Source organism: Arachis ipaensis, chromosome B4 (assembly GCF_059453495.1).
Source record: "Arachis ipaensis isolate K30076 ecotype BB chromosome B4, ASM5945349v1, whole genome shotgun sequence".
Taxonomy (NCBI): domain Eukaryota; kingdom Viridiplantae; phylum Streptophyta; class Magnoliopsida; order Fabales; family Fabaceae; genus Arachis; species Arachis ipaensis.
This window is the reverse complement of record NC_142439.1, coordinates 28490628-28504201: the sequence shown is the minus strand read 5'-3', so window position 1 is coordinate 28504201 and position 13574 is coordinate 28490628. Positions and strand designations below refer to the sequence as shown.

Here is a 13574-nt window from a genome sequence, read left to right as displayed (position 1 = left end):
AAATATTTTTAAGAAACTAACAATGATTTTATAAATCCCGTAACATTAGTTATTATAAAAACTTCATTTTATGATATTCGTAAAAGCTACTAATCAGTTTATTTGAGATTTCAATATAATTTAATATTTTATCTCTATTTTCATTCTTAATTATTTATATAGTTTATTTTCTAAGTTAATAATTATAATTGTAGATGTCTTGTAATGATTGCAGTTTTAGTTAGCTAGAAACATGAATTAGGTTTGTCATCTAGGTTGGTGGAGTTGATACATAAATAAGTTTTTAAATTAAGAAAAATAAAACAAATAATTAAAAATTGAGAAAAAAACTTATTACTAATAGTAATGCATAGAATGAACTAAGTGTGAGTAACAGTGACTTTATTTCCAATGAAATCAAAAGTTATGAGAATATGATATCTTGCCTTTAAAAATTTGAGTGAAAATTTATATTCAGTATATAAAAAATGTTGTGTATATATTAAAATTTATATTCAGGTTTGATATAGCATCCTGTGCAAGCGCAAAATCTTCAACCTCTTCGCAACCAAGTGTAACAACATGGGTCAAAGCTAAGTATAGTGCACTGTGTCAAAGCAGTCTTGCCTGTTCCCTTGAATCATTCCCCATTTTCAACATTGTACAGTCTTTTGCAATCTTACACTAGCGCCTAAGGATAAGTGTTTCAGGAATTTCCTCCATACCCTCGTACTTCATGACACAAATATATGGGAACACGGTACGCCATCACTGTCTCACATCTTACACTCACACTCAATCTTTCGGTCATTAGGATCATACAAAACCTTGAATACCCGATCCGGTCTACCCATTTTACTAAAGCTATACACAATGGTCATGCTGATGCTCTCCCTTCCCTGAAACAATAGCGTTGCAACACCCTTGATTTGCTTCTTAACCTCCCTAAAAACAACTCTTGTATACAGCTTCGACGCAGACAACTCTATTGCATTTAATCCAGTATTTAAAACGGGTGTGTAATAAGTGAGTAAAATTGTGCAGTAACCTCATTGTTCCGAAATCTTTCACAACCCTATCCAAGCTGTGAACCAGTTCAAGAATGCTATCCGTTGACTTTAGGAACGCTTTAATGAAAGAATTGATTCCTTCACATCTTGACGTTGTCCTATATCCGGCGCAAAAGGTCCCCCTCAGATAGGCCGTTGCCCAACTCTCTTTAATGTCATATGTCGCTTGCACCCATGTATTTTGGCCTAGGCTGAGAGACTCGATTGAGGTCCTCCAATATCTCTCGAACTCGTCAACATGAAAGTTTACATAGATAGCCTTTTTGAATACTTTCCGAAATTCAGCTTCCTTTACCCGTTGGACACAATTTTTCTCCAGATGCCATGCACATAGTCTGTGCTTGGCTGAAGGCATCACCTCCGCAATGGTAGCGCGCATTGCCTTATCCCCATCCGTCACAACAAGGTTCATTGTTCTTTGACCCATAACATCCAAAAGGTTCGTCAGAACCCATCTGTAAGTGCAGACCTCCTCATCCTGAAGCAAGGCAAATCCGAAAATGCAAGTTTGCCTGTGATGATTTGTCTACGAGAACACCACCAGAGGTTTCTTGTACTTGTTCCCACGGTACATCGCGTCAAATGCAACGACATCACCAAACAACTCATAATCGGATTTCATGAAACCGTCCACCCAAAATAAGTTACCCAACCGATTATCTACAGTCGTTGTGTATCTAGCGACTGACATAAGGTCCGCATTTTCCTTCCCCTCCAAGTAGCTTATAGTTGCAGCCGCATCCCCATCCAAGATTCGTGCTCGCCGTTGACTGTCAACATAGTTGTACAAATCCCTTTTTGTAAATCGAAGCATGTTGTAGCCACCCGATTGGCCTGCCATGTAAGCCATTATCTTCGAGGTAGGGATTCCGAATTGCTTCATGCTATTCACTTGAGCCTTATCCCCGTCGCTCATTTTTCGGTGACTTGGCAACAAGTTGCAAAACGCAGCCGGGGCCATGTCGTGGTTGTGTTTATCAATAATCTTTTGCACTCTCTACACATTATCATGGACATCATAGTATATTTTCAATTTCTCCTTGCAGTCTGTGCGACTCTCTAGCCGCTCCTCCCTTACTCGTTCTGGCTGATCATAATGCTTGTCACTCCTCGTGCCCTGACGATGACAGAAGAAGTCCTGCCTCACCAAAACACCGTCAACCCATCCCACATCCCCCTTGCGAACACCAAACCCCCATGTCCAGGCAAACTCCTTGTAAGCATTGTAGGCCTCCTCCTCAGAAGTGAAAACTGTATGCAAGAAGTCCTCAGCGATAACTAACACAGGCATATTGCCGTGAACATCCCCCTGTGAGCGATGCGATTCTTTGTTCGATTCCGAGTGACTTGTTCCCATGCCAAAAAAAGCCAGTATTGTCGTCATCATCAGAGGACCCTAAAGAACCACACACACCCAATGACATCTCAGATGACTCTTCGTCATTATCGCTTGAGTAAAGGTCAAAATCCATTTGGCTTGAAACTGCAAAACCAGCATATATAAAAGGAAATAAACAAAGCTGAGCAGCAATGACGAACTTACAAATAAAATTAGAATTAATAGAAACAGTGAAAACATAGAGAAAACATTAAATATGCACTAATGAATGGGAGGTCAAACGCTACTCAAAGTCTTCTGCTCATACGATTAAGAATTCTAGATTAAAAATATCGTCCTAAGATATGAGGAAATGGTTTTCACGAACTCCAATTTAATAATATGAGTCATAGCCATCAATATCCATGTCAATCGAAGTTAATTTCACACAACTGAATCTCTCAAAATTAATCTACCGTTGGTTATCATGTGTGGCATCCTCATAAAATTTTTGTCTGAAAAATTAAAATGGTAACTTACAATTTTTTTTCTCAGTTTACACGAATATAGTATAACTTACAATTTTTTTTCTCAGTTTACACGAATACAATTATATCAATATATTTATACATATATTTAAACTTTTTAACATAACAGCTTAAATTAAAGCACTAATAATTTATGAAATATCTTTAAATTAAATAAACAAATATACCTAATTCTTCTTCCGAGTTTTGTAATGTTTTCACCTTTGCTTCCAAAAGGTTTCAACTGCTTTCAGTACAACGTTTGCTTGTTCCTTAACTTTAGGGTATAAACATTAATTATTACAATGATACTGTGTTTTATTATGTTTAAATTTGTCAAAATTCTATTCCAACCGTTATATTTAAAGTAAAACATTTGAAGTAATTGTGAGGTAGAGTTATTATTTTTTTTGTTGGTCAAGAGATAGAGTTATTAGGTTAAGTGAGGGAGATGACAGATAGTAATTATGGGAGACGGAAGAATTCAAATGTTTAATTAAAGAATACAACAAGAGAGATTCATACCAGTGTTCACGAGTTTCGCAGTTCGTACAATTGCTAATTACCTCCCAAAAACTGACATCACCACAAATATCACAAGGTTGAATCTGCATAGAGATAATGAATGCAAACATATCAACAATGAATGAATAACAATTAATATTATAACTTAGAGAAGTAAGAAGCAAGGATAACTGCAGAAGGCAAAAGTTGAGTATTGTTAAATTCAGTTTTAACAGCTTGCGCTTAATACTAAAAATTGTAACTTCCAGCAACCAATTTATTTTAAAGAAAAGAATATCATTAACTAACAGAGAAGTACAAATCAAGAAAATTTAAAAAACAATTACGGTGAAGAAACACAAAAAAATAAGAGGTCATTGAGGTGTAACTTTTATGGGCAGCCAATGCATGAGCCTCCCACTTGGCACACATCTACAGTTTTATTGGAGAGACACAATTTTTTGAAGGAAATGGTGGTACACAGTTGCACATAATATACACATATTTTGTGTCTCTTCAGGAAGTTCAAACATGAATTTTTTATGTTGCATTGGACATAAATTTTTAATCTATTTTTACCTTTAATATTTTGTCAATTTCCCAAATCTACCCTCCTTCCCCTAACCGTTCCCTTTTTCTCCTTCATTCTCACCAAGAGGCTGTCTTTTGCTTCTCTCCCATGACAACAATTCTCTCTCTTCCTCCCTCCATCCCTCCCTCCTAGTGACGGACTCAGAAAATTTATGTTAGGGGGCAAAAATAATATACATTACTATTAAAAGATATATTAATTCAAATTTTAAAAAAATAAAAGTGCACATTAATTATTTATATACAAAAAAAATCAAAAATTACATATAATAAAATATAACAAAAAATATTATTTGAAATATTTTTCTATTACAATTTCTATCTAAATTAGTAAATTGATCAATTGACTTTAGAAATTTGTATGCAACATAATTACATATAATAAAATAGAACAAAAGATAAATAAATAAATAATAAGGATTACTAAATTAAGAATAAAATAAAATATATAAATTCATGAAGAGAATAAAAAATTAGATTAATACCAAAATTATAATTGCTTGAATTAAAATTTACAATTAAAAATATCAAAAAGAGAAACAATAAAATTGAAAGATACATAGAATTACAGAGAGTTATATTAAAATATAGAAAATTTAAAATTTAGTTTTTAATGAAGATCAGAGAAGATGACCACTAAAAAATAAATAGAAAAAAAAGATTGAAAATATGAAACTAAAAAGAGGGTTTAAGAGAATAAAGAAGTGGTGATGGCTGAAATTTGAAAATGAAAAAATACTAAATTTAATTAGGTTAACTAATAGTTAAAATAATAAAAAGATAAAGTAGATATGAGACTTTACATAATTAGACTTAATTTATTTGTAGTAAAATTATTTAAAATTTAAAATAAGACATATATATATATATATATTAAAAGAAAATTGAAATAAGAGTGGGGCAAGTGCCCCCTTATCACATTAGATAGGTCCGTCCCTGCTCTCTTCCCATTTTTTTTATAATAATCTATATCTGGGTTATGTTACTTCTATATTTGAGTTATTAAAAATATCAGTAGTGACTGTGTCAATCTTAAAAGAAAAGTAACAAATTGAAGTGGGGATAATGCATGTGGTGTTACTATAATATGGTATTTATGATGGAAAAAGAAGAATGATATTCATATTTTAATTTATGTGTGATTTGTGTCTTGTGTTATGTATTATTACCAAACAAACCAAAAAAAAATTATATGTATTCAAATGTCTATGTCTATTTAAATATAATGTCTATGTCTTATTTTCTTCTACCCATTAACTAAACACAGTCATATGGAACCCAAGTTCTTGGGTTGCGTGCCAAGAGATGCCAGAACCTTAGAATCTTGTAACAAAAAAATAACTATATACTAATATTTAGTACTAGTAAAAGCCATCTAATAATCATGGGGTTTTAAAGGACAAGAAGAACACGTATATACTATGAATTATAGAACAGTAATTTCCACTTAGAACAATTGAAATGGAACTCAAGATACAAGATAATTGGTGGAGCTTTTCTTGTTCAGTGAAGCCAAAACACAAACAGAAGATTGGCATGGAATATGTTATCATGACATGAAATCAAACTGGTGGTTGATATTGTTATGGGAAGTTTTTTCTGAGAAGAATTATTAAATAGCACACAAGCAAAATATAATAGGGACAATGTTGTTTCTGATAAGATTATATGTTTGCAAGTAATTAGTGGCAACAAGACACTCGTGATTTTTTAGAATATGATTTTTTTATGAAACGGGAAGAAGATAGTGTGGAAAAGCGGCCAAATGCAATGAAAATGGGAACACTTTAATATAAAGCAAGTACATTTTACTCCGTTAGATTTCTACTTATTTAACTTTAGTCCCTAACCATATAGTTCAAAGAGGGCAAGATGCATTTTTCTAAAGTCCAGTTAATTTGAGATGTGCTCTAGTGAGCTCGATAGAGTGCCAGGTAAAATCCATCAATTTGTATAGTTCAAATTGCATGTTTTTTAAATTCTAACCGAAAGTGCAAAAGTTCAACAATTCAACAGGAGATCAAAAAGCATATTTCTAAATAATGTTCCAGTTATGTTAAGTAAAAAAAATCAGCAAAACTTCAGCTACACATATCCAATAATTTTCCTTTCACATCACGCCTGTTCTACCAAAGAATATTAATGAATTTCTGTATAAGAATTCCATACCAATAGCTAATCTATTTCAGCAAAAATGGTTTGTAGTTAATTTATAATGCAAACACGAAAAACATAATTATGGCATCATGCCTTATGCAATAGATAACAGTGCACTATCTTATGTGAATTTGCAATGCAATGAAAAATAAGAAAAATACCAGTGATTGTGGACTGCCGATGAGAAATCGAAGCAGAAGGAGATGATGACTCCGAGTTCCGATCAGGCCTCTGGAGCCAAGAGCTCGATTACAATTTCGCTGCTGCTTTGGGATGACGCAGTTACGGCAAAGAAGCTTCTACTCACCGCGTCTCAACGCAATCCAGCCCACCTCTACCTGTTCTGCTTAGAGAAGCCTCCTGTGTCCACTGCCATCGAGTACACTCCTATGGTTATCCGTTGAACTGGTTGTGGTGGTGCAAAATCCTCTCACCGTTACTCACACTCTCACAGGTAGGTTGAAGATTCGGTGCTAGTAGCTCAATTACAGTTGTTCCAAGTCTTCTTTCCTAACACTATCAATAGATTTTTTAACCCTATCCAGCCCCAACACCCACCCAGTCCGAAACCAGATCCACTACTGATACTATCCTTCAAAAAAGTCTTGCCAGCCCATAAATATAAACAGAGTTTCTTCCCTAAAAATTGTTAAGCCGAACTGCAATAGAAGGTGTAAGCACCGCTGTCCGTAAGCCTCAGCCTGTATCTAGAAAAATATTCCACACGAAACACGCGTCGCTAGATTTCTAATAATAAAAAATTTTCTGTAAAACAACATCTATACCATAGTGTGCACCATATATTAATCTCGAATGGTGTTCCTTTATGTTAGTTGGGATTTGTGTAACAAGATTTTTATAACATTCACTTTAAAAGTACTCTACATGAGTATATGACCGACCCATCTCCTCGGTGTTTCTTATTCGAAATTGAAATGTCAGAAATGTAAACTTATTTTAGCGGAAGCATTAATTAGGATCTTAAAAGTTATGATTTTCATACCTGGATTGGTTGCCATAACAAGTCCTGATTACGGTAGAGTTGAACTTTAAGGCTGATTTTGTTGAGTTTTGGTTACAGTAGAGTTGATCTCCAACACTGGTTTCTCTCCCCTTCCTTTCCTTCAGACGTTCATCAGGATGGCAGTTTCACGCTCTTTTCAGTGAGTGAAAACTGTAAAACGTCGTGTGTATTGAGGCAGAGGGAGGACCATTTTTATATGTGATATAATCTTTAAATCTAATGCGTCCATCAAACATTAGCATTAACGGATGAGATTAAGTCATTAATGATTTATAAATAATTACAATTAGGCCACAATAGAAGTTTAAATTACAATAAACTTTCAACATTCTCCCACTTGGCCTAAGTGTAATCATATTCTCACACATTACATAATTGCTTTAATATAGTAAAATACTTTGTGTGAGTTATGGCAGTCATGCATTTAATATGAAATACATTTCTTTCCATATACTACAACCACTAGCATCTTACTACACAAGCTACATAAATAACACAATTTTATATCGGTCCCATAAAGTTTCTAGATCATTATGTTATAACTCATACAATAATATTACTTTAACTAGAAACAACAAACTATCAATGTTCAGAAAACACATAAATAAACATAGTGAGCTCAGAGTGTTAGCATCATTCAGAAGAACCAAGACCCATTCTATGTACATGTTCCTTAAATGTCTTTGGTTGCAATCCTTTAGTCAATGGATCAGCAATCATAAGTTCTGTTCTAACATGTTCTATGGACACTCTTTGTTTTCAAACTTCCTCCTTAACGCCAAAGTACTTTATTTCCATATGCTTGGCACCTTTAGAATATCTATCATTTTTTGAGAAAAATACTGCTGCAGAATTATCACAATAAATTTTCAATGGCCTAGCAATTGAGTCAACAATGCCAAGTCCTGAAATGAAATTCCGCAGCCATAAAGCTTGATTTGTAGCTTCAAAACATGCTACAAATTCTACCTCCATAGTAGATGTTGCTATAACACTTTGTTTGGAACTTTTCCATGATATGGCAGCTTCTTCAAATAAGAATAAGTAGCCAAATGTAGACTTTCTTGTGTCAGCACATCCACCAAAATCTGAATCTGAGTAACCAATTACTTCTAATTGGCTAGACCTTTTGTACATGAGCATATACTTCTTTGTACCTTGAAGATATCTTAAAACCTTCTTTGCAGCTTTCCAATGATCCATTCCAGGATTACTTTGATACCTTCCAAGCATTCCTACTGCAAAGCTAATGTCCGGTCTTGTGCAAGTTTGCACATACATAAGACTTCCCACTACAGAACTATATGGAATTCCTTCCATTCGCTTCCGTTCTATGTCATTTTTTGGGCATTGCATAAGACTAAATTTTTCCCCTTTTTGAATTGGTGCAATTCCTGCGGAACACTTTTCCATGTTGAACCTCTCTAGAACTTTATTTATATAGGCCTTCTGAGACAATCCTAACAATCCTTGTGATTTATCATGAAAAATTTCAATTCCTATCACATAGGATGCCTCTCCCATATCTTTCATTTCAAAGTTTCTAGAAAGATATTCTTTAGTCTCACGCAACATTCCCAAATTATTTGTTGCAAGCAAAATATCATCAACATATAAGACTAGAAAAATAAACTTACTCCCACTGACCTTTCGGTATATGCATACATCAACAACATTTTCTTCAAAACCGAAAGAAAGAATGGTATTATTAAACTTAATATACCATTGTCGTGAGGCTTGTTTTAGTCCATATATTGATTTCTTAAGTTTACACACCATACGACCTTTTCCTTCAGTTGGAAAACCTTCAGGTTGATCCATATAAACTTCTTCATCAAGATTACCATTAAGAAAGGCAGTTTTTACATCCATTTGATGTAACTCTAAGTCATAATGAGCCACAAGTGCCATAATGATACGCAATGAATCTTTCTTAGAAACAGGTGAAAATGTTTCTTTATAATCAACACCATTCTTTTGAGTAAATCCTTTAGCAACAAGTCTAGCTTTATATCGTTCAACATTGCCCTTTGAGTCTCGCTTAACTTTGAAGACCCATTTACAACCAATACATTTAGCACCTTCTGGCAATGCAACAATATCCCAAACTTTGTTATCTTCCATGGATTTTAACTCTTCTTTCATGGCATCAATCCATTTTTCTGAATCATCACTATTTATGGCTTGTGTAAATGAAACTGGATCTTTAGATATTCCAATATCTTCTTCTTGTAAATAAGTCTCATAATAGCTTGGAATAGCTGACTTTCTTTCCCTTTGAAATCTCCTCAATGGTATTTCTTGAGACTCATTTCTTTCTGATATTTGTGAGCTAGTTTCTTTATTGGGAGCATTATCATGCAAATCTTGTTCATCACTATTAATGTGTTCAACAATAGTTGGAACAAATCCTTGAGTAGGTGTGGATAAAGGAACACTAACATGTATAGGAACATTAACTTTAATTTCCTTTATTTCTACATTTTGATGATTTTCACTCCCACTAACTTCACCATTTTCAAAGAATTTTGCATTACCAGTTTCTACAATTCTTGGACTATGGTTTGGACAATAAAAAATATACCCTTTAGACTTCTCTGAATAGCCAATAAAATAGCCACTCACTGTTCGAGAATCTAATTTCTTTTCTTGTGGATTAAATATTCTTGCTTCTGTTGGGCAACCCCAAACATGTAAATGCCGTAAACTGGGTTTCCTATTAGTCCATAACTCAAAAGGAGTTTTTGGAACAGCTTTACTAGGAATTCTATTTAGCAAATACATGGCAGTCTTTAATGCATACATCCACAAGAATTTGGGTAAAGAAGGATTGCTCATCATACTTCTAACCATATCCATTAACGTTCGATTACGCCTTTCTGCCACACCATTTTGTTGTGGTGTGTATGGCATTGTATATTATGCACATATGCCATGTCTTTCTAGAAGTTTTGCAAATGGACCTGGACATTGTCCTGTTTCATTATGTTTTCCATAATATTCACCACCTCTATCTGACCTAACAACTTTTATCTTTTTGTCTAATTGCCTTTCAACTTCTTTAATATAAATCTCAATAGCATCAACTGCTTGAGACTTTTCTTTAAGCAAATAGACATATCCATAACATGAAAAGTCATCAATAAAAGTGATGAAATATTTTTCTCCACCAATAGATGGAGCATCAAAAGGTCCACATACATCAGTGTGTATAATTTCAAGAAGCTGACTACTTCTTGTGGCACCTTTCTTATTTTGTTTGGTTTGTTTTCCCTTAATACAATCCACACATAAACCAAGATCAGTAAAATTTAGATTTTGTAAAATCTCATTCTTTACTAATCTTTCTATTCTTTCCTTGGATATGTGACCCAAGCGTTTATGCCACAAGAATGCAGAACTTTCTCTAGGCATATTTGGCCTAGCTACATCATTCTGATACTCAATAAGCAAGGATTCAGAAAATTGATCAAAAAGTTTTAATCTATACAAGCCATCAATTAAAACACCATAACCAACAATATTAGAATTTTTGAATAAATTAAAACAACCATGTCCACCATTAAAAGAAAAACCACAATTGTCCAACTTTGAAACAGAAATTAAATTCCTAGACATTGAAGGTACATAAAGAGTCTTAGGTAAATCTAAATGAAAGCTTGTATCCAACACCAAACGATAAGTTCATATTCCTTCAATTGGCGCTTTCACACGGTTTTCCATGTAGAGGAACATCTTACTTTGGTTTGTGGTTTGGATCGTAAGGAATCCCTGCATTACATTAGATACATGAGTTGTAGCACCATAATCAAGCCACCAAGAATTATGAGGAATATCAATTAAATTTGATTCATAAGTACATACATATGTTTCAAATATACCTTTCTTTTCGAACCATGCCTTACGTTTAGGACAATCCTTTTGGAAATGTCCTTCCTTCTTACAGAAATGACACTGTTTTGTATTGGCATGTCCTTTCTTCTTAAAATTCTTGGGCTTTGTCTTTAATTTTTTTCTGATTTGCCAGCTCCTTGAACCAAGTTGACAGAATGACCACCACAATTCTTAAGTCTATTTTCTTCCTGTATGAGCTTTCCAATTAATTCATTAACATCCCATTTTTCCTTCATGACATTATAATTAATTTGAAAATCTCCATACTCAGAAGGTAATGAGTTCAGAATGAATTGCATCATAAAGGAGTCATCAACTGTCATACCCAGTGACTTTAATTTTGCAGCAATATTAGTCATCTCAATAGTATGCTCTTGCATGCTCTTAGACCCATCAAACTTCATGGCCGTGAGCTGTGACATTAATGTACTAGCAAGTGACTTATCAGCAGAACGGAAGCGGTATTCCACAAACGCAAGATATTCTTTAGCACTTTCTGTTTGTGGAAGGGTAGTCTTAATATTGCTTGCAGTAGTCATTCGCATAAACATAAGGCTTAATCTGTTAGAACGTTCCCATGTCTTAAGTGCATACTTTTCATCCTCATCATTGTCATCAGTGACAATGGGTTTCTCTTCTAAAAGTGACAAGTCAAGATCCAAAAGACCTAAATGGAACTTCACTTGTTCACTCCATTTAGAAAAGTTTAAGCCATTAAACATGGTAACAGATGAAGCTTGCGAATGAATTGAAATACCTGTCATTTAATCATACAATGCTCATATTAATTTTAATTTTATCATCTATTCAGATTACAGAACATAACAAGCATATTACAGTTCACCTTTGGGTAAAATTCTATAATATACTAACATATTAACATACAAATAAATGCCATATTTATCATACTTGAAAATTAAAATTCTCTGCCAAATACATATACCATCTTTGGACAATACATATATCTGACCCAAGAATAATAATTTTTTTTTCTCGTTCAAGTCTATTAATAATAGAAGAGATTTCCTTTGGGTAAATCTAATTCTAAAATTAATTAACACATTATTAAATATACTGGCATTTTACGTTATAATTTGGTCACTTTGGTGTACACAAGCAGTAAATAATCTAAATAAATTTAATACTATAAATAAAATATTTATAGACTTTTCATAAAATTAGAGTACATTACGTACTCAAAATAATTTCATAATTGTCATCAATACTAAACTTAAACTCAAGATTAAATTCATACATGAGTATAATTTATGATCAAATTAAAATATTCAGAAGAAAACATATAGAACATATACAACTACAAATATGCAGTTTTGATGGCATGAAATTTGAAACCCACTTAATTAAAATCCAATTATAAATAATTAATCAGAAACATGCAACACCGTGGATATCATAATTAGATCAGAGAAAATCACATACTTTCAAAACACATGCTCTGATAGGGGTGCACATGGGCCAGGTAAAGCCGGGTTTGATGTGACCCAGACCCGACCCGAAATATACACCGGGTCTATTTATTAGACCCGAATTCGGCCCTAGACCCGATGAAACCAATACACTTTTGGGCCACAATTATACCGGGTGAAAACCGGACCGTTAACATTACATTACGTTGATACCTTCTTGTAAGCTAGCATGTAAAAATATTCAAATTTCTAAGACTCCAACCATTAGTTAACATGGTAAAATTCACTTAGAAAAATATAACAAGAACCAACCCTTCTTCAAAATTAAAGCATAACCACAATCAATACTAAAGCATAACCACAATCAATACTAATATTGTCTAATAATACCAAATATTTAAATCAATACAAATAACACAATCTTATGTATTAGTCTAAAGTCTTATGCATTCTAAACATAAAACATTAATTTATACTTTATAGTCTTATAATGACTAATAACACAAAATATTAAGGTTTACAATACTTAAATTCCACATAAGAATAGTCATGATCCATCACTAATAACACAAAATATTAATTGTGTATGATGACCGGGCCACCGGGCCGACTTCGGGTGACCCGAGCTATGGCCCGGACCCGACCCGAAATAATGACCGGGTCTATTTTTTAAACCCGTACCCGACCCTAAACCCGATGAAATCACACTAAATTAGTCCTTAAAGTGTTCGGGACCGGGCCGGACCTTCGGGCCGGGCCGGGTCTGTGCACCCCTATGCTCTGATACCACATGTAAACTTATTTTAGCGGAAGCATTAATTAGAATCTTAAAAGTTATGATTTTCATACCTGGATTGGTTGCCATAACAAGTCCTGATTACGGTAGAGTTGAACTTTAAGACTGATTTTGTTGAGTTTTGGTTATAGTAGAGTTGATCTCCAATACTGGTTTCTCTCCCCTTCCTTTCCTTCAGTTTCACGCTCTTTTCAGTGAGTGAAAACTGTAAAACGTCGTGTGTATTGAGGCAGAGAGAGGACCATTTTTATATGTGATATAATCTTTAAATCTAATGCGTCCATCAA

General features: G+C 33.8%; 1 protein-coding gene and 1 pseudogene across 1 annotated transcript; both read right to left on the bottom strand.

Annotated features, from left to right (window-relative positions):
- Positions 1 to 755: 755 nt before the first annotated feature.
- Positions 756 to 2433, bottom strand: LOC107636293 (protein FAR1-RELATED SEQUENCE 5-like). Its single transcript, XM_021122400.2, has 4 exons — positions 2128 to 2433; positions 1591 to 2046; positions 1028 to 1527; positions 756 to 924 (listed from the first exon to the last, which is right to left on the bottom strand). Exons 1-4 carry the CDS (start codon positions 2431 to 2433, stop codon positions 756 to 758), a joined length of 1431 nt encoding a protein of 476 aa, XP_020978059.2.
- A 5370-nt stretch (positions 2434 to 7803) lies between these two features.
- LOC148567029 (secreted RxLR effector protein 161 pseudogene) lies at positions 7804 to 8583 on the bottom strand (annotated as a pseudogene).
- Positions 8584 to 13574: the final 4991 nt, after the last annotated feature.